Below are 20,000 nucleotides of genomic sequence, written 5' to 3' on the forward strand. Positions count from 1 at the left end.
GTGTGTGTGTGTGTGTGTGTGTGTGTGTGTGTGTGTGTGTGTGTGTGTGTGTGTGTGTGTGTGTGTGTGTGTGTTGCGAGATATATGGCATGTGGTGTGATGGATTATGGAGAAAAAAAAAATAGCGGAAAGGGAAAATATGAAAGTTCAGGGTGGAAAAAGGTTAAAGAAAACGGATGACCGAGTTTAAAAGGGATCTCTCTCTCTCTCTCTCTCTCTTTCTTTCTCTCTCTCTCTCTCTCTCACAACATCCACTTCATTAGCAGCGAGAGGAAGAAAGATCTCGTTCCTTCTCGCTTCTTCTCGTGTTTGGCGAGGTAATCATTCAGCTTTTTTCCCGCCGGCAATTTAATCTCCTAAGTTTGCCTGCAGAGGGATTTTTTAGGTGAGAGAGAGAGAGAGAGAGAGAGAGAGATTAAAGAACATGGTGGAGACGTGTGCTCGTGAAGAACATAGAACCACTGCATTTTGCTCACACACACACACACACACACACACACACACTCAACATCTGATTCACACCTTTATAAATCCGACTCGGGTCACAGGTAAGCATCAGTAGTCCGCTCCCGATGGCCCGACAGTCCTTCTACCTGCCACACACACCTTTACATGTCACCACTTTGAAGCTAAGACCCACCGTCCATTCTTCATACATGATAGAACTGTGTATATGACTAAAGAGAAAAGTGCATGAGATAATTCCCAGTCTCACTCTCTCTCTCTCTCATCAACTCATTCATTACCACTGTCACTCATTCACTCACATACATTCATAGTCTCTTATCCACTGTCTTTCATTCTTACTATCTTTAATTCTACTCTTACTATCTCAATTACACGTTTTCTCACTGTCTTTATTAACTCTCTCACTCTCTTCCACTGGTCCCGTCACATAATTCTCTCTCTCTCTCTCTCTCTCTCTCTCATTCATTTCATATTTCCCACTCTCTCTCACTCACTCACTCACCCATTCGTTCCACCACACCACATTTTCTCCTTTCCCCTCTCTATCTCTCTCTCCCCTCTTCCGAAATCCATCCGAAGTGAGGGGAAAGGAAGGATGAACAAACGAGAGTGAAGAGAATGGAAGGGAAGCTAAGGGGAAGGGGAAGAGAGAGGTGCCTTGAGGATTAGCTGAGAGAGAGAGAGAGAGAGAGAGAGAGAGAGAGATTTATGGCTAGGTAAGAAAAAGCAATAGAATAGGTTTGTGTGTGTGTGTGTGTGTGTGTGTGTGTTTTATTTTTGAGAGAGAGAGAGAGAGAATTAAAATCAGTCTGACGTAACCCTTTGCCAGCTACACATCGGACCATATTATAGTTCATTCATTTTGACTTGGCCGACATTTCCTTTTTATAGCACTTCTTCGTGACTAGCATCATATTTCAAATTAATTTAATCTTACAGCTCAGCGGTCAAGATGGAGAGATAGCAATTTTACGCCTATACTCTGTTCACTTTAGGCGTAAAATTGCCATACCTCCATCTTGAAAGCTGACCTGTAACTGGGGATAACACTAGAATATGATGCTAGTCACGAAGAAGTGCTATGGAAAGGATGTTGAGCCCTAGTACTCTCATATTCCGTCACTGAGCTCTGGGATATGAGGTAAAATAAGACGACAATCTCTGCCTAGTAAAAATGAATGGACTAGAGCTCTCCCTTCCTCCCTCTCCCTATTCAGTTCCCTCTCAATCTCCCCCACCCCTTTCCCTCCTTCCCTTCCTTCCCATCTCTTCCACTCCTCCCCTACCTTCCCACTCCTTCCCTTCCCCCCACCCTTTTCCTTCCCAGGTGACAGGGTACAGGTGATTCTCATTAACCTCGTTCAGGTGAGGAATTATGGACACCCCTTCCTTCATCCTTTCCCCCTTCCTCCTTCTCCCCTCCTCCCTCCTTCTCCCCTCACCCCCTCATCCCAACTCCTCTCCCCCCTTCCTCATTTTTCCAACCCCTCCTCTTCCCCTCCCTCTTCTCCCTATGCCTTCCATTTTTGCCCTCCTCCATCTTTTCGGCTTTTCCCATCCCTTCCCCACCCGTTCCCCACGCCCCTATTCCACCCTGTCATTCCCCCCACATTTGCCCACCCCCTTTCCGTCCTCCCCCACCTTTTATTTCACCCTCTCCTCTTCTTACCCATCTGTCTCTCCCTCCCACCCTATCCTCCCTCCCTACCCCTTCTCCACCTCCCCAACTCCTAACTACTTTGTCTCATTTGATTCACTTCTTCCTCATTCATTCTCCTTCCCATCTCCTCTTCTCCTTACCTCTTCTCCAACCCACTTCCCTACCTTACCTTTTCCTCCAGTTCTATCTCTTCCCTATTCTTCCCCATCACTCCCCATTTTGCCTCTGCAACTTACGAATTTCCTTACTATTTCTTCGCGATAAATACTTCACAGGTGATCGTTCATATTACACCAGAGGTAATGGCATAAAATTATTGACAAACGATTTCAGTTACATGAAGCTAAGCATTTTTTCTTTGTCAGAGTTGTTAATATATGAAACAAACTACCCTCAAATGTAGGAAACTGCTGTCCACTTCTAACCTTTAAAAATCGCTTGGATAAGTGTCTGTCATCTAACTCTAAGCTATGTATGTTCACTCCTGAATAACACATTTCTGTGGCATATATGATTTTAATTTCTTCTTCAGAATCTGGAAGATACAACTGCAGGATAACATCGATAAGTATTGCTGACTTAATATTGCTCTTCTTTTCATGTAGATAATGTAGAAAAAAAATGCTTTCCCACTTCCCAGTGGAATTATCATGACAGTTTTTCTATGTTGCAGGCGCCTTCTCATTATCTCCTGCCAGCTTCAACTGGAGGGTCTGGTGGGTGAGGGGGAAGCCTTCCTGCTTATCTATACATACTTTTATCAGATAGATTAATTTAGTTAGTTTTAACGTTCCATGTACTAAACAACCGCGAAAGGACCAACAGGTCTGCTGCTGTTTGCTTTCCTTTGTACTCCTTTGTATTCCTTCCTCTCCACCCTTTCCACCCCTTCCCCATCCTCACCTTCTCCTCCCTGCTATGGTTCCTCCTTTTCTTTACTTGTTTACCATTCCTTTCTTAATTCCCCACTTCTCCACATCCTCCCCACGTCCCCCTCACCCCCACAGGTGACAGAGTACAGGTAAGCCTCTCATTAACTCCACCTTGACGGTGAATTATGGAAACTGGGGAAATATAGTGAACCGGGACACGAGAGGAGAGGAAGAGTGGAGGGAAGGATGGAAGGGGAAGAAAGATAGTGATGGAGGAAGAGTAGCAGGAGGCGAGAAGAAAAGTAAGGAGGAAGGAGGAGGAGGAGGAAGAGGAAAGGAGAGAGGAAAGTGAAAAAAGAAATGGAAGATAGGCCTAAAAATTTATTTGTGTGTATTTGTTGAATTTATAATTTGTTCAATGATACCTGGGTTTCCTTATTATTTTTTTTATTAATCGTTCATTGTATTTATTTTGTCTATGTATTTGTCTGTTTATTTTTACCTGTTTCATGTACTCATAATATTTTCTATTTGTTTATGTTCTCTTTCTTTTGTGTTTTATAGATGACTATATTTAATTCTTTTGTTTATTTAAAGATACAGCGATTATGCACACAAATCTGATGATCAACCTTCCATCTATCTACAACCAGACGCTTACTCCAGGAAGAGGATGGTCACAAAGTATTCACCTCCACCCTCCATCTCACATCACTCTCATTCGTATACCTCCCCACACCGTCCCTCCACATCATCCTCGATCTCGCTCTTCCCCTCTCTAGTTCCATCTTATTTGCATACACTCCTAGTCAGTCTCTCACACTCCATTCGCTCTACATGGCCAATCTATCACAGGGTCCTCTTCCTAACAATTTTCAGTACTCGTACTTCCACATCTACATCAGAACCCTCCCCAACTTACTAATTTACCTGTCTGTCTCTTCACGCAACTCCACATGCTCCCCACAGGTAACCCATTTCCACTCCCCGTACTCTGGAATTGTGTCCTTCCAATCAAGTCCAAGTTTCGTGTCCATACGTTAGAGTGGAGATCGTAGTACTGTCATGCAACGACTTCATGATTTCCATGCTGACCTATCTGTTCCTTGTCATCGCCCTCAGTGTGCCTGCAACTCTGCTTCCCTGATGTACCCTTTCTCGCGATCCATCCCCTGAACTCATAAATTTGCCCATTACACTGCTTGGATACCTGGAGGCACTCACGTTCTTCATTTCCCGGCCATTCAGCTTCATTATACGCTAAGTGATTTCATTCCCCTCACAGACCATAACTTTACTCTGTTACTTTCACTTTCAAATTTCGCTTCCTACACAAACTTGCAAACTTATTCACCAAGCCATGCAACCCCCATTCGCCACACCTTCCCCTCTCCAATACAGAACGGTGCAAGTCACGAAAAAGCTCCATGGAAATTATATAGAGGAAAGGTATGTATTCTTTTTCACTAAGCCTGAAATAGACTGAGAAAAAAGACAAACAGAGCCAAGTTTAGGTGACCAGACTATACATAAAATGGCCACCAAGACACCCCCTGCTCTCTTATAACTCTAAAATGAAGTTATATGAATTCCAGGTAAAATCTTCCCTTTTAGTTATGTTCTTGGTGAATGGATAATCTTTCTTTTCTTCCTGCTTTTCTTCCAGCCTGTCTCTCCCTTCAACCCCCCCTCCCTAGCCATCACCTTCCTCCCCTTCCCCTCTCCTCTACGTGACTGGATTAAAATACAGTACCTTACCTCTCTCTCTCTCTCTCTCTCATCCTTCCCTCCTTTTCATTCCCCTTTCTTCTCCCCTTCTCGCTCCTTCTTTCCTCTTCCTTCTCCCTTTCTTCCAACTTCCTTCCCCTTTTCTTCATCTCTCCTCTTCCCTCCTCTCCCATCTCCTCCTCTTCACCTCTCCTCTCCCCTCTTCCCCCATCTCCTCTTCCTTCTCCCGTCCTTCTCCCCCCTCCTCTCCTCTTGCTCTCCCTCCCTCTCCCCTCCCCTCCCCTCCTCTTGCTCTCCCTCCCCCTTACCTCCCCTCCCCTCCTCTTGCTCTCCCTCCCCCTCGCTTCCTTTCCCCTCCTCTTCCCCTCCCTTCCCCTCCCCAACCTCCCTTTCCTCCTCTTCCCCTCCCCTCCCTCTTCCCTCCTTGCGTGACATCAACCATTCTCTCTCTTCCCCTTCCCTCTTTCCTCTATTATTCATTCTTCTTCCCTCCATCTCTCCTTTTCCTATATTCCTTCCTCCTTACCTCCTTCATTTCCTTCACCATTCGTTCCTCCATCTCCCTTTCCTTCTTCCTCCCTTCTTCCCATTCTCCTTCCTCAACTCTCTCCCTCATTCATTCATCTAGCAACCATCCATCCATTCATCCATATATTCATTCATTCATTCATCCAACCATTCATTCATTCATTTATTCAGTCATTCATTCATTCATCCATTCATCCATCCATCCATCGATCCATCCATTCATTCATTCATTCATTTCCACCTGTTTCATCCATGCTCATATCCATGCTCTTCTCAGTTCTGCCACCGAGGTATATATAAGCTATTCTATCAATCTATCTATCTGTCTTTCTGTCTGCCTATCTATCTATCCGTCTATCTCTCCACCTGTCTATCTATTCCTCCCTCATTCTTTCATTCTTTCCCTTCTTCCTTCCTTCCTTCTTTTCTCTTTCTTTCCCTATCTTCTTTTTCCTCCTTCCCTCCTCTCTTACTCCTCCACTTGCTCCATATATAGAACACATTTCTTTATTTAGGACACACACACACACACACACACACACACACACACACACACACACACACACACACACACACACACGTACATACATACTGGTACACACACTTCCCGGAATAGCAGTTGTGGAGAGAGGTTCGTTAAGGTGGAGGAGGAGGAGGGGGGGAAGGAGGAAGAGAAAGAGGAAGAGGTAGAGGAAGAGGAAGAGGAGGAGGAGGAGGAGGAGGAGGAGGAAGGTGAATAATGGATAGAAGAAGTAAAAGTCTGAAAACGTTTCCTTCTTCTCTTCCTCCTCCTCCTCCCACTTCTCCTTCTCTTCCTGCTTCTCCACTTCCTCCTCCTCCTCCTCGGGGGGCTTTGTTTATCTCTTATTTAACCTTTTATTTATTTCAGTATTTTCTCTTTATTCTTTATCGATCTTTTTTTTTTATTTCTCTTTATTTTTGGTCTTACTTTTATTTTTTATCAGTTTCTGTCTTTGTTTTTGTATCTTTCATTGACAGTTACGTTTATGGATTATTATCTTTACCCTTATCATTTATTTGGGGTGTTAATTCAAGCGACATGGAGGCGATTTGTTTGTGGCCACCCCTTACGGAATTAAGGCGTCTGGCAATAGATAGATAGATTTATAATACGGTATTAAGGAAATCTGTTGCTGTTACCATAGTCAACTTTTTTATTACAATTACGTGTTTATTAATTATATCTGTGTCATTTATAGATTATTTTAATTCGTCCCTTTAATTCCTGGGGTTAGATACAGCCTCATTAACCCCTTCACTACTACGACGTCTCCCCCTGCTGAAAAAAATCGTCTGGAGATGTAGTTACTTGTATTATACATCATTGAACTGAAGGGGTCTGCGTCTTCACTGATTTTTTCCTCTCCACTCACCCCACCATGACCTTCCTTCCCGATATCATAACTTAAGAGATATTTGCTCCCGACGCCGCCCCTCATACAACATCCTTCTTCACAGGGTATGCTCACCTCCCCCTGCCCCACCACCACGCCACTCACCTCCATGCCCACCCATTCTGCCCTTTCCTCTTCACCCACCCTATCCCTTTTTCTGTCCCGCCCTGACTCACCACCCACCACCATGCATGCCCATCCAGTTCATCCCTCTCCACCCACTCTATCCCTATTTCTGTCCAGCCTTGCATACAGTAACTCTTCACAGGGTGTCGTCTCCCTGCCAGCCACAACACCTTGGCCCATATTCTCGTCGGGTAAGGAGGTTCCCTGACACCATTTCTTAAGCGATTTTTTTTTTCCAAGATACTCATTAATATTCCCTGTTTTTTTTGTTTTTTTCTTACGTCTTTGCAGTATCGACATAGACTGCATGAGTAACAAACAAGAATATGGTAACGGAGCAGAATCAACAAATAAATCGGTAAGGAAGAGGTGTTTAGTAAGCTTCCTAACCGTACTAGAATACCATCGCTTCAGTCCTTAGCCACTGTACTGTCACCGCTGCTAAGGCCTTTTTTTTTTTTTTAAGAGACAATGAATGAAGGAAGGAAAAAACAAAGGAAAAAATAAATAAACATGAGACCTGCAATCCCAAGGTCTCTATTCCCTTGTGTTTAGTGGAATCTGCAACGCCCCTTCGTTAGCGATGATTTTTTGCCTATCACAATTGGATATTTCATTGTGTGTAATTGTTGGCTTTCTAATATCGATATGTTAGGATTAATGCCATAAAAGAAAGTGCTCTGGACACCCCGCCGCCCTTGCCATCGCTCCCTATTCCCCGAAAAGAGGATGGTACACTGCAGGAGGGATTTTTTTTTTTTTTTCAGCCTACAGTCTACTGGGTTTACGTGTTTCTTAAGATACACCAACAACAAGAACAACAATAAGAGCAACAAAAAAGACCGTATTAACCTGTCATATGAAGAAAAAAGCTGCTAAGAAAGAGAGGCAACGAAGCTTCCTTAATCGACCTCAGTACTGTTCCTCATCCCTGCAACCAGTCACGCAACACAGTGACTATGGATCGTTTCACCCCTCCCCCCCTCTCTCTCTCTCTCTCTCTCTCTCTCTCTCTTTGGGGTGCCAACCAAAGAAATATTCACTTCTCTGTTTGCATTGCCACAGACGCCTTTTGTTATGATGTTGGCTGTCACCAGCACAACTACCACCTCCACCACCACAACTAAAACCACAATCACTATAACCACAGCCACCACCATCACTACCACACTACCACCACCACTCCAACAACACATTTACCACCTTCATCACCAAAACTGTCACCACCATCATCACAACTACAACCACTACCACCGCATCTACCACAAACATCACAACTACTACCACAGTCATAACTACAACCATCACCAAAACTATCACCACCACAATTACCAACACCACAACCATCACAACTGGCGCCACAGTACCACAACTACTACAGTCACCACAACTTCCACAATTGTTACCGCAACCACCACAACTACCAGCAGTACTACCACAACCATAGCTATCACAACAACTACCACAACTACCACGTCCACTGCAACTACCAACACCACCACTTCCACAACTATCATCACTCCAACAACCAACACTACTACCACAACCACACCCATTACAACTACCACAACTATCACGTCCACTGTAACTACCACCACCACAGCCACCACAACTACCACAACTACCACCACCACCTTTAGACCTGTGCTATGATATATTCAGGTCGACCTTTTGGGGTGACACAGAAAGAGAGACAGAGAGACAGGAGAAGGGAAAGGGTTAGCCTCTCTCTCTCTCTCTTAACTCTGTCTCTTTCCTGCCTCTCCATTCTCTCCATCACTTCCTGTCTCTCCACTCTCCCACCATCTCTACATCTCTACACTACCTCTTCACTGTCTCTCCATTGTTTTTCTCCACTATCTCTCCACACTCTGTTTATTTCCTAGTCTCTCCACTCTCCCATCGTCTCCCCCACATCTCTCCACTGTCTTCATTACTTCTACGTTTTCCAGTCTCTCCTCTGTCTCTCCATCTCCTCCTTATCTCTCCACTACCTCTCCATCTCCTCCTTATCTCTCCACTACCTCTCCATCTCCTCCTTATCTCTCCACTGTCTCTCCATCTCCTCCCTATCTCTCCACTGTCTCTCCATCTCCTCCCTGTCTCTCCACTGTCTCTCCATCTCCTCCTTATCTCTCCACTGTCTCTCCATCTCCTCCCTGTCTCTCCATCTCCTTCCTGTGTCTCCATTGCTTCCACTGTCTCTCCACCGTCTCTCTCTCTCTCTCTCGTCTAGTATGTTGTAAATTTTATATGCAATTTGATAAAGTGGACGGAGAGGAGGGAGGAAGAAAGGAAAGAGGGAAAAAAGAAATACAGAAAAACAAGGAAGGAAAAAAAAAAGAGAATGATGGATGGAAGGAAGGAGGAATGAAAAAAAACAGCGAGAAGGAAAGTAGTGAAAGGAAGGAAGGGAAGAGGGAAGGATATGACAGGAAGGAAGGGAAGAGGGAAGGATATGACAGGAAGGAAGGGAAGAGGGAAGGATATGACAGGAAGGAAGGGAAGAGGGAAGGATATGAGAGGAAGGAAGGGAAGAAGGAAGGATATGAAAGGAAGGAAGGGAAGAGGGAAGGATATGAGAGGAAGGAAGGGAAGAGGGAAGGATATGAGAGGAAGGAAGGGAAGAGGGAAGGATAAGAGAGGAAGGAAGGAAGAGGGAAGGATAAGAGAGGAAGGAAAGGAAGAGGGAAGGATAAGAGAGGAAGGAAGGGAAGAGGGAAGGATATGAGAGGAAGGAAAGGAAGAGGGAAGGATAAGAGAGGAAGGAAGGAAGAGAGGAAGGAAGGAAGGACGGAAGGAAGGAAGGAAGGAAGGAAGAATGGAAGAGAGTAAGGAAAAATTGGCATGAAAGACAAAAGAACAGAATTAGGGAGAGAGAAAGAGACAGGGAGGGAGGGAGGGAGGGAGGAAGAGGAAGAGAGGATGGAAGGAAAGTATGATGGAGGAATGAGAAAGGAAGGAAGGGGAGAGGAAAAAAAGGGAAGAAAGAAACGAGGAAAATCAAAGAATGGAAGGAAGAGGGTAAACAGGAGGAAGGAAGGAAGAAAGGAAGGAAGGAAGTGGGAGAGGAAGGAAGAGAGAAAGGAAGTGGGAGAGGTGAGGAAAGAACGAAAGAAGGAAGGGAAGAGGAAAGAAGGGAAAGAGGAAGGAAGGTTGGTAAGAATAAAAGAGGGGAGTGAGGAACGGAGGGAGAATGAGTGAAGGAAGGAAGAGAGAGAGAGAGAGAGAGAGAGAGAGAGAGAGAGAGAGAGAGAGAGAGAGAGAGAGAGAGATTGGAGGGAGTGGGGGTAATATTTGACCTCATTATGCACATCTCCCATAAGGGCACTCCAGGGACTAAGGGGGAGGGAGTGGGGGGCAGTGAGAGGGATGGAGAGGGCTGGGGACAGTGAGAGGGGTGAGGAGGGGAAGAGGCAGTGAGAGGGATGGGGAGAGGAGGGGGCAGTGAGAGGGGTAGGGAGGGGAGAGGCATGGAGAGGGGTTTTGAGGGGGGCACCGAGAGGGGTGGGAAGGGGACAGTGAGTAGGGAGGGGAGGGGGCAGTGAGATGGGTGGGGCAGTGAGATGGGTGGGGAAGGGAGGGGGCAGTGAGAGGGATGGGTAGGGAAGGGAGGCAGTGAGAGGGATGGGTAGGGAAGGGAGGCAGTGAGAGGCGTGGGGAAGGGGGCAGTTAGAGGGATGGGGAGAAGGGGGAATGAGAGAGATATGGGGAGGGGAAACAGAGGGATGGGGAGGGGGAGTAAGAGGGTTGGGAAGGGGATTGTAAGAGGGGTGGGGAGGGGTAGAATGAGAGTGATGGGGAGGGGCAGTGAGAGGGATGGAGAGGAAGGCAGTGAGAGGGGTGGGGAAGAGAGGCAGTGAGGAGGAAGGGGAGACTGAGATGAGGGTGACCAAGGAGGGAGTGAGGGAGTGGCGGGATTGGAAAAGAGTAGAATGAAGGAACGGGCTCTTTGGTACTACCCTCACGTTCGGGAGACGATCTGGAGTGGGCTCGAGCTCCACTAACTGCCACTGTGTTTGCGGGGTGGAGGTTCAAAAACAGGGAGAAGAGGGGAAGGGAATGAAGGGTGATGGAGAAGGGAGGAAAGAGGGAGGAAGAAGGAAAGGGAGGGGAAGAAAAAAATTGAGAGAGAGAGAGAGAGAGAGAGAGGGAGGGAGAGGGGGGGGGAGGACAAAGAGGACACAGTAGCCAGATAAATTTCTCCACTTCACACCTCATTATTCTCTATTATGGTAATTCTGGGGGCTGAGAGAGAGAGAGAGAGAGTGAGAGAGAGTAAAACAGTTCTTCCATGCTTAAGGACCAACTTGCACCCTCTTACCTCCCAGCAAAAGGATCACGTAGTCTAAAGGAGTGGTTACAAAATAATTGAGGCCACACTGTACACGGCAAGGACCATTCAAGACCTCATTTTAGGACCCTAGCATGGCAACATTCAGCTGGTCTCTTTTACTGGATTTTGAACACCTTTCCATTTATACCAATTTTATGCCTATATATATATATTTTTTTCTTTCTTTTATTTATTTATCTATTTATTTTTTTTGACCATGGGGTTGACCTGAGAGTGTTTTCCACTGAGACAAGGGCACACCGTCAGCTTGACAGGATTTATTTGACACCTCAATCGTCAGAACCGGTCCATCACTGAGGCCTGCAGAGCGCGGACAAACAGACGAATGGACGAATGAACAGAAGAACGAACGGACAGACGGAAAAATGATTCAGGCTTAACCGATCAAAACCCTCGTCTTTGTCTTTGGAACCATCCTTTCATTCCACTGACGTATTTCATATTACATTCCAACTACCTAGCACCCGACTTACAGCGACTTAGGGAAGACTGCTGATTGTAAGAGGGTTAATGAAGGCTACATCTTATACCTTCAATTCAAAACGTTTCTCCCAAGCTGAATAAAATCGTCTGGTGGTAGGGAGATCAATACATACTAGCACACAAACCATCTCCGGCTACACCTCCTAGTAGTCAACCATCCACTCACCTAGTTTCATCGATGGACCTGTTCCCTCATTTTCCTATTTTCCATTTTGGAACTATTTTCTTACATGGCCAGATTTTCCCCCCTGGACCTATTTTCATCATGGAACAATTATCGCTCAATGGGATATCTTCCATATAGAGCTATTTCTCCTCATGGATTTATTCTTTTTCATGAATCTGTTTTCCCCATGCACCTATTTCCCAAGGACCTATTTTCCCACATTAACCTGTTTTCCCTAGAAACCCATTTTCCACTATGAGTTTTTCCCAACATCCTGTTTTCCCTCTTTGGATTTGTTTCCCCACTTGAATCTATTTCTCACTGGAGTTATTTTCCCCATGAACTTATTTCATTCATGGACCCCACTTACCCCATGCCACATTACCCACCCAACCAACCATCTTCATCCACCAACCCCACTCACCATCTCACCCACTCACCTCACCCATCTGCCCATCAACCCACCCACCTGGCCATCAACTTTCACCAGCAGGTTGACTTGCAGGTTTCCACACATGCACGCACGAGCTAGAGAAAGGCACAGCTGTTATTACAGTAGAGGTTGAAGTGGTTAAAAAATTTCCTTGAGTATTTTTCTTAAGCAAAGGTCATAATTGGCAAATATATCCCACTGTCTTTCTCTGTCACACCTCACACTGCCACATCACACACCGTCATACCTCACACTGTCCCACCACACACTGCCACACCACACAGTGACACTCCACACACTGCCATACTTCACATTGTCACGCCAAACACAATCATAACAAACATAACCACACCTCACACTACCAGATCTCACACTGCAACACCATCCATTGCTACACCAAACAGTCACATTACACACGACCAAACCACGTTCAACCACACCTCACACTGCCAGACGACACACAGCCACACGTCACACTGTCACAACACACACAACCACACCACATTCAATCAAAACTCACACTGCCACACCACACAATGCCACACCTCACCATGTCACATCCCCCACACTACCGAGCCATGCACAAAATTACGTCACACCTCATTGTAACTTCACACACACAACCACACCCGCCACTAGCTATATCTTACACTGCCACACCACACAGTCACACCACACAGTTACAGCACTTATTCCCACGCCACACACCAAACCATCCTCTACCACGCCACGCGCTGCCACACCTCCTAAATGCACACCTACCTTTTTCCACAACACACATACATTTCTATCCTCCGTAAATACATGTGTAATACAAAATACAGGAAAATACAGGTCATTACAGTAAAGCCACGAGAGAGGCAATAGAGAGAGAGCTAGTGTCGATCCAGGGCTCCTTAAGTTAATGGAGCTGCTTTACTTTGAGAGAAAACGAGATACTTACTAGACGAATGACGAGGGAGACAGGGAAATGATGGCTGAGAGAGGGAAGGATAAGAGAGAAACTGATGAGGAAGAGAAGGATGGAAGTGTGTGAGTGAGAGAGAGAGAGAGAGAGAGAGAGAGAGAGAGAGAGAGAGAGAGAGAGAGAGAGAGAGAGAGAGAGAGGGAGGGAGGGAGGGAGGGAGGGAGGGAGGGAGGGAGGGAGAGAGAGAGAGAGAGAGAGAGAGAGAGAGAGAGAGAGAGAGAGACAGACAGACAGAGAGACAGACAGACAGAGACAGACAGACAGACAGGCAGAAACGGAGACAGACAATTCCTTCCTCCCTCTCACCCACTTTTCTCCCTCGCTCTCTCCCTTTCTCCCACACGTTTTTGTCTCCCTCCCTCCCTCTCTAGTTCTTTTATTCACCCTTACTTTCTCCCTCCCACACTTCTCTCCCTTCCTCCCACATCCCTCCTCTTCCCTCCATGTTCTCTCTCCCACGCCACTTGTCCACCACCCTCCCTCATATACCCCTCTCTCTCTCTCTCTCTCTCTCTCTCTTCCTTTTCTTCCTCCTCCTCATATTTCCCTCTATCCATCTTCCTCCTCCTCGTCTTCCTTCTCTTGTTTGCCTCTATCCATTTTTCTCTTCCTCCTCCTCCTCTCCCCTTCTCCCCTTTCCTCCTCCCTCCCGCCATCTCTCCTTCCCTCCTCCTCTTCCCTCCACCCCCCCTTTGACGTCTCTCGCCCTAAATAAATTCTCTTGACGTTAGGCGGGAAAAACAAGCAGGATTTGACGTTCCTCTCACATTTCCTTTTATATTGCCTTTATCTTTTCCTTTTCCTTTCGCCTTTTTCTCTTCCTTTTCCTTTCATCTTAATCTCTTCCTCTCCCTTTCCCTTTTATCTCTTCCTTTTTTTTTCTTTCTCCTTAATCTCTTCCTCTTCCTTTCGCCTTTATCTCTTCCTTTTCCTTTCTCCTCTCCCTCTTCCTTTTCTTTCCTTCTTAATCTCTTCCTTTTCCTTTCGCCTTTTTCTCTTTCCCTTTTTCTATGTTCCTTTCCATTCTTTTCTGTTTTTCTTCTCTCTTCTTCATTCTCTTTAAAACCTTCATTTCTTTTCAGCTGTCTTCTCCTCCCTTCTCGTTTCCACTCTTCCCTCTCTGCTTCTTATCTTCCCTTAATGCCTCTTTTACCTTCCTCTTCTCCCCTCTCCCCTCCCCTCCTTACGTCTCATCTCCCCTTTTGTACTCTCTTCACTTTGCTTCTGTTCTCACTCTTATATTCTTAACTCTCTCTTCTCTCCTCTCCTCTCCCCTCTTCTCTTCTTTTCTCTTCTTCTCTCTTTCTCCTTTCCTCTCCTCTCCTCACTTATCTCATTGCCTTTCCTCTCTCCTTTCCTCTCCTCTCTTGTCGTTTCTTCTCTCCCTTATTCTCTCCTTTCCTCCCCTCCCTTCTCCTCTCCTCTCCTCTCCTCTCGTCTCTTCTGATCTTCCTTACTCTCTCTTCTCCTTTCCTACCCTCTCCTTTTCTCTCTGTTCCTCCTCCTTAGTCTATCCTCTCTTTTCCTCTCCTTTACTCTCTTCTCTTCTCTCCTCATCTTACCTCCTCCCCTCCCCTCACAGCTCTTCTCCCTTCTCCTCTTTTCTCTCTTCTCTACTCTCTCCACTCCTCTCTCCTCTCCTCTCCCCAAAAAACTACCCCCAGTAATCATAACACCTCCCGCCTCATGCATAAGTGAACGTGTGTGTGTGTGTGTGTGTGTGTGTGTGTGTGTGTGTGTGTGTGTGTGTGTGTGATGATAAGCATAATTCAATGGAGAGGAGGCTGTTTGTCGTAAAAATATGTTAGAATCCTTTGTAAACCCTGACAAAGCTTCAATGTCATTCTGCTGCTATCACCCCCTCACCCTCACCCCCCTCACCCTCACCCTCACCCCCTCGACCTCCCTCACCCTCTCACCCCCTTAGCCTCTCTCACCATCTCCCTACCCCAACCTCCCTCACCCTCTTCCTGCCCCAACCTCCCTCACCCTCTCCCTGCCCCAACCTCCCTCCCCCTCCCCCTCCCTCACCCTCTATCCCTCCCTCATATTATCAATCAATCAGACAATCAATCCACTCCACTCCTTTACTTTCATCCTCCTCCTCTTCTTTTCACTGTCCCTCCCTCTACCCTCCCCTCCTCTGCGTTCTCTCTCCTCTCCTTTCCCCCTCCCATCCTTTCCTTCTCTTTCCCCTCCTCTCTTCTGTTTCATTTCCCTTCTCCTCCCTTACCTTCCTTTCATCCTCGCCTCTCCCCTTCATTTCCTTCCCCTTTCTCTTTCCCTTTTCCTCTCTCTTCTTATTTCCTTATTTTCCTTCATCTTCACCTCCCTTCCGTCTTTCCCTCCCTTATCCCTTTCTCCTCTCCTTTTCCTTTAACTTCCGTCCCTCCTCTCTTCCTGCTTCTCTCTTCCTTCATTTCTTCCCTCTTTCCCTCCTTCTTCCTTCTCTTCTTTTTCTGTCTTTTCACATACCTCCTTTACCTCTTTCCTTCGTCTTGCATACCTTCTTCCTTCCTATCTTTCCTTCTCCCATTTCACCTCATTTCCCTTCCTCTCCTCTCTCCCTTCTTCGTCATTTCCCTTCCCTCCCCTCCCCTCCCCTCTCTCAACTACTCCCCTTCTTCCTTCCTTCTTCCCTACCCCGTCCCCTCCTCCTTTCCTTTCCTTTCACCTTCCTCCTCTCTCTCTCTCTCTCTCTCTCTCTCTCTCCATTCGACCCCTTAACCCACTCACAGCCCACTCCCTCTTCTTTCCTGTCTTTATCATCTTCCTTTCCTTTCCACATTTCACCTCACCATCCTTCCTTCCATCCTTTCTTCCTCCCTTCCCTCTCTCCTTCCTTCCTCATCTCTCTTCCCTTCCTTACCCTCACCTAACCGTCCTCTTCCTTCCTTCCTTCCTTCCCTCCTTCCTTCCAATCCTTTCACATCATTCCTTCCTTCCTTCCTTCCAATCCTTTCACATCATTCCTTCCTTCCTTCCTTCCAATCCTTTCACATCATTCCTTCCTTCCTTCCTTCTCGCATTTTACCCACCTTCCTTCCTTCTTTCCTTCCTTCCGTCCATCTTCCCTTTCTTCTCTCCTCTCTCTCCCTTCCCATCACTCCTTCCTCCTCCATTCTCACCTCACCCTTCCTTCCCTGTTTTCTCTCTCCCTCCTAATCATTCTTCATCCTCCCTTCCTTATTACCATTCCATCCTCCTTCTCCCTTTCCTCCTCTCCCCTCCTTTTCTCTCTCTTCTACCCTTCTTTCTTCCTTTCCTCCTCTCATCTCCTTTCCCTCCCTTCTGTTCTTCATTTTTTCCCTTCCTCCTCTCTTTCTTTTTCTCTCCATTCAAGCCTTCTTCGCTTCTTTCCTCATCTCCCCTCCGTTTATCTCGTTTCTATCCCTTTTTCCTCCTTCCCTCCTCCCCTCTCCTTTTCTCTCCCTTAAATCATTCTTTTTCCCTTTCCTCCTCCTCTTCCTTTAAGCCGTCTTTCTTGCTCTCCTCCTCTCCTCACCATTTCTCTCCCTTAAATCATTCCTTCTCCCTTTCCTCCTCCTCCTCTCCCTTTAATCCGTCTTTCTTGCTCTCCTCCTCTCCTCTCCATTTCTCTCCCTTAAATCATTCTTTCTCCCTTTCCTCCTCCTCCCCCTTTAATCCTTCTTTCTCCTCCTCTCCTCTCCTCTCACCGTAATATGCCAAATGACACTTTATATAACCGTACTACACTTTCCCAGTCACGACAATAGCCATCATCTCCCCTCCACTCCACTCCACTCACCCACTCTTCCCTCCCTCCTTCCTTCCCTCCATCGTCTCTCTTACCTTCTTTCTTCTTCCGTCCCTCTTTCTTTCCTTCCTTACTTCATCCCTTCCTTTCATCCTTTTTTCCTTCCCTCCTTCCTCTCTTTCCTTCCATTCCTTCCTTTCATCCTTCTTTTCTTCCTTCCTTCCTCCCTTTCCTTCCATTCTTCCTTCCTTTCTCACCTTCCTTCCATCCTTCTTTCCTTCATTCATTCATTCCATAATTCTTCCTTTCATCCCTTTTCCCTCATTCCCTATTTCTTCCTTTTTAATTGTCAATAATTATCGTTTTTTCTTTTTATCCTCCCCATTCGTACCTCGTCACATATTCATCACTATATTGATCACTCTTTTACTGATATACATTTTCACACATCAACCCTTGTGAAAGCTCAGTTACTCACCATCCACTCACGAGATGGATGAACATGAATAACTAATAAACTGAAGCCTTTAGAGGGTCCCAGCTATCCCTAGTTCAATATAATCACCTGACAGTACTAGAATTAATGTTCATAATTTACACCTGGCCTCTACCTGGTTCATAATTGTCTACCCATCTCACCTGCTACCTCAGAGATTTTTCTTACTCACCTCCACTCATCCGTTTTTCATCCATCCTCACTATTTCTTCACACCATTTTTACACCATACGAAGAACTAGGGAGAGATATTAACCATGAATACATATACACAGTAGTCTACATATACTGTATAACCCTCCAAAGTACATACATATTAGTTTACATACATAACCCCCCACAAGACATACATTCATATATACAGTATATTTATTGTTTATTGTGATTTTTTATTCGTGTGTATGGAGAATAAAAGATAGATTAAAAAACATAGATAATAGATAAACGATGATAATTCCACAAACATACATAGCGATTAAGCCAACTGTCCTGTTCAGTCCTCCTCACTGGTACACACACGACCGGTACACACACACACACACACACAGATGGTACACACACGCCTGGAACATACACACCTGGTACACACAGGCTTGGTACACACACTTCTGGTACACACACGCCTGGTACTCACAAGGCCGATGAATATACAGATGAGCTGAATAACGTCGGTGTAGGCCACGGCGTAAAGGCCACCGAAGAGGGTGTAGAAGACGGCGATGCAGGCGGAGAGAATCACTGCCACGGTGTTGTTCAGGTTCAACACTACACTCAGGGTGGCGCCTGGTGGGGGGTAGGGGGTGTAGTGTGGTGGGGGACAGTGAGGGGTGGCTTGGTGATGAGGGGTTAGGTGGGTGAAGGTTGGTGAGGGATGGGGGATGAGCGTGTGTGGGGAGGGTAAATGTGTGTATGTGGAGGAGGGTGAGTGTGTGTGTGGGTTGGGGGAAGATGGTGAGTGTGTACGTTTGTGGGGAGGAGTGCGTGTGTGGGGGAGGGGGTGAGTGTGTGTGGGGGGGGAAAGTGTTTGTGTGTGAGGGGGGGGAAGAGGGTGAGTGTGTAGCCTACGTGTGTGGCGAGAAGGGTATGTCAGGTGTGGGGGAGAGCACGATCTACCTATGGGGGAGAGGAGGGTGAGTGTGTGTGTGTGTGTGTGTGTGTGTGTGTGTGTGTGTGTGTGTGTGTGTGTGTGTGTGTGTGTGTGTGTGTGTGTGTGTGTGTGTGATTAAGTGGCCTCATTTTATGGAATGAGTTTAATCTAAATGCCTTGCATATGCATGGCGAACCCATTTGGATGATGGAGGGGGAGCTAAATGAATGATAAATCTTTAGTGTGTATTTTTAGGTGTATTTGTCCTTCTATATCTGTATTTGTGTATCTGTGTATTTGTGGGGTATTGGATCTAGGCAACACAAGGTGAAAGACAGAAGGGCATGTGTAGGTGGGTGAAAGAGGGTGGAGAGGCTTCGTAGGTGGGAGGTGAGATGGGTGAAGGTAGGAGAATAGGATGGGTGATAATATTTTTGGTGTGTATATATGGGTGTGATCTAAGAATGGTGTGGTGGATGAAAGTGAGTTATTTATGTAAGTGGGTGAAAGCTATGTGGGTAGTGGGGATAGTTAAGTGATAGGGCTAGGTGTGTGAGAGGACGTGTTGGGGGGATGATCAAGGTAGGTAGATGAACTACTTTCTACTTAAATCTACTGATACTTAATGGACTGATAATCTACTCACTCCTTAATCCTTCCTTAATCTGACTAATACGGTATATACATAATCATAATACTACCTACTCTACTTAACATTTATTCTACTAAACCCTTTCAGTACGATGGGGGCCCGTATTCTCATCGGTTAAGAAAGCTCCCTAACACCTTTTCCTGGCTGATTTATTTTGCTTATTACACCTCATTGTCCTCTTCTGTTACATAAATCCTTCCAATGTGGTCATACATAAATTACGTACAAAAGGATATTACCCAGCCATATCCCAAAATAAATCGCTAAGGAAGAGGTGTTAGGGAGCTTTCTTAACCAAGCCGGCGTCTTATTTCTTTCTTTTTATTCTCTGCCTCCAAAAGATTATATTAAATTTATCTCAAGAAAGACCTCAAGGAAATTTGTCCAGAATAAAAATAAAAATAAAGAGAATAAATCGGTTAAATGTGTCATCACGAGTATTTTCAACCTTCAGCCCTAGCACGCGTTATTCATTTCCTTCTAGTTACCCTCAGCCACTTATCTATATCTTTAAGGAGCCCAGTCGTAGTGAAGGGGTTAAGGAAGGCTGTGTCTAACCCCTCTAGCCCCAAAAGCGTCTCTGTTACAGCTGAGAGAAATCGTCTGGTAGTAGAAAACAAACAAACAAAAAAAAGCTCATCACACTAAATCAATTAACCTCTTCACCCCGAGTACTGTATAATTTATTCTTAACTTCAGTCTAGTTTATTAAGATAAAAATGAAGACTTCTTGTATTCTCGTCGGGTAAGGAGCCTCCCCTAACACCTCTTCCTTAGCGATTTTTTTTGGATATGGCTGGGTAATATCTTTGCGTATGTTATTTATTCAGAGTGTGGTGATACT

At 45.8% G+C, this 20,000-nt stretch overlaps 1 protein-coding gene across 1 annotated transcript in view; it reads right to left on the reverse strand.

The window, feature by feature from the left end:
* The window catches only part of ChT (choline transporter), a 67,628-nt gene that overhangs the window by 20,868 nt on the left and 26,760 nt on the right, over positions 1–20,000 (reverse strand). Inside the window, exon 4 of the mRNA XM_080284752.1 lies at positions 18,052–18,200. Coding sequence (XP_080140878.1) covers positions 18,052–18,200 — 149 coding nt within the window. The remainder of the gene's footprint in view (positions 1–18,051; positions 18,201–20,000) is intronic.

The sequence above is a fragment of the Coenobita brevimanus genome, chromosome 102, assembly GCF_032717465.1.
Source record: "Coenobita brevimanus isolate Jiangsu-jjx chromosome 102, ASM3271746v2, whole genome shotgun sequence".
Lineage (NCBI taxonomy): Eukaryota > Metazoa > Arthropoda > Malacostraca > Decapoda > Coenobitidae > Coenobita > Coenobita brevimanus.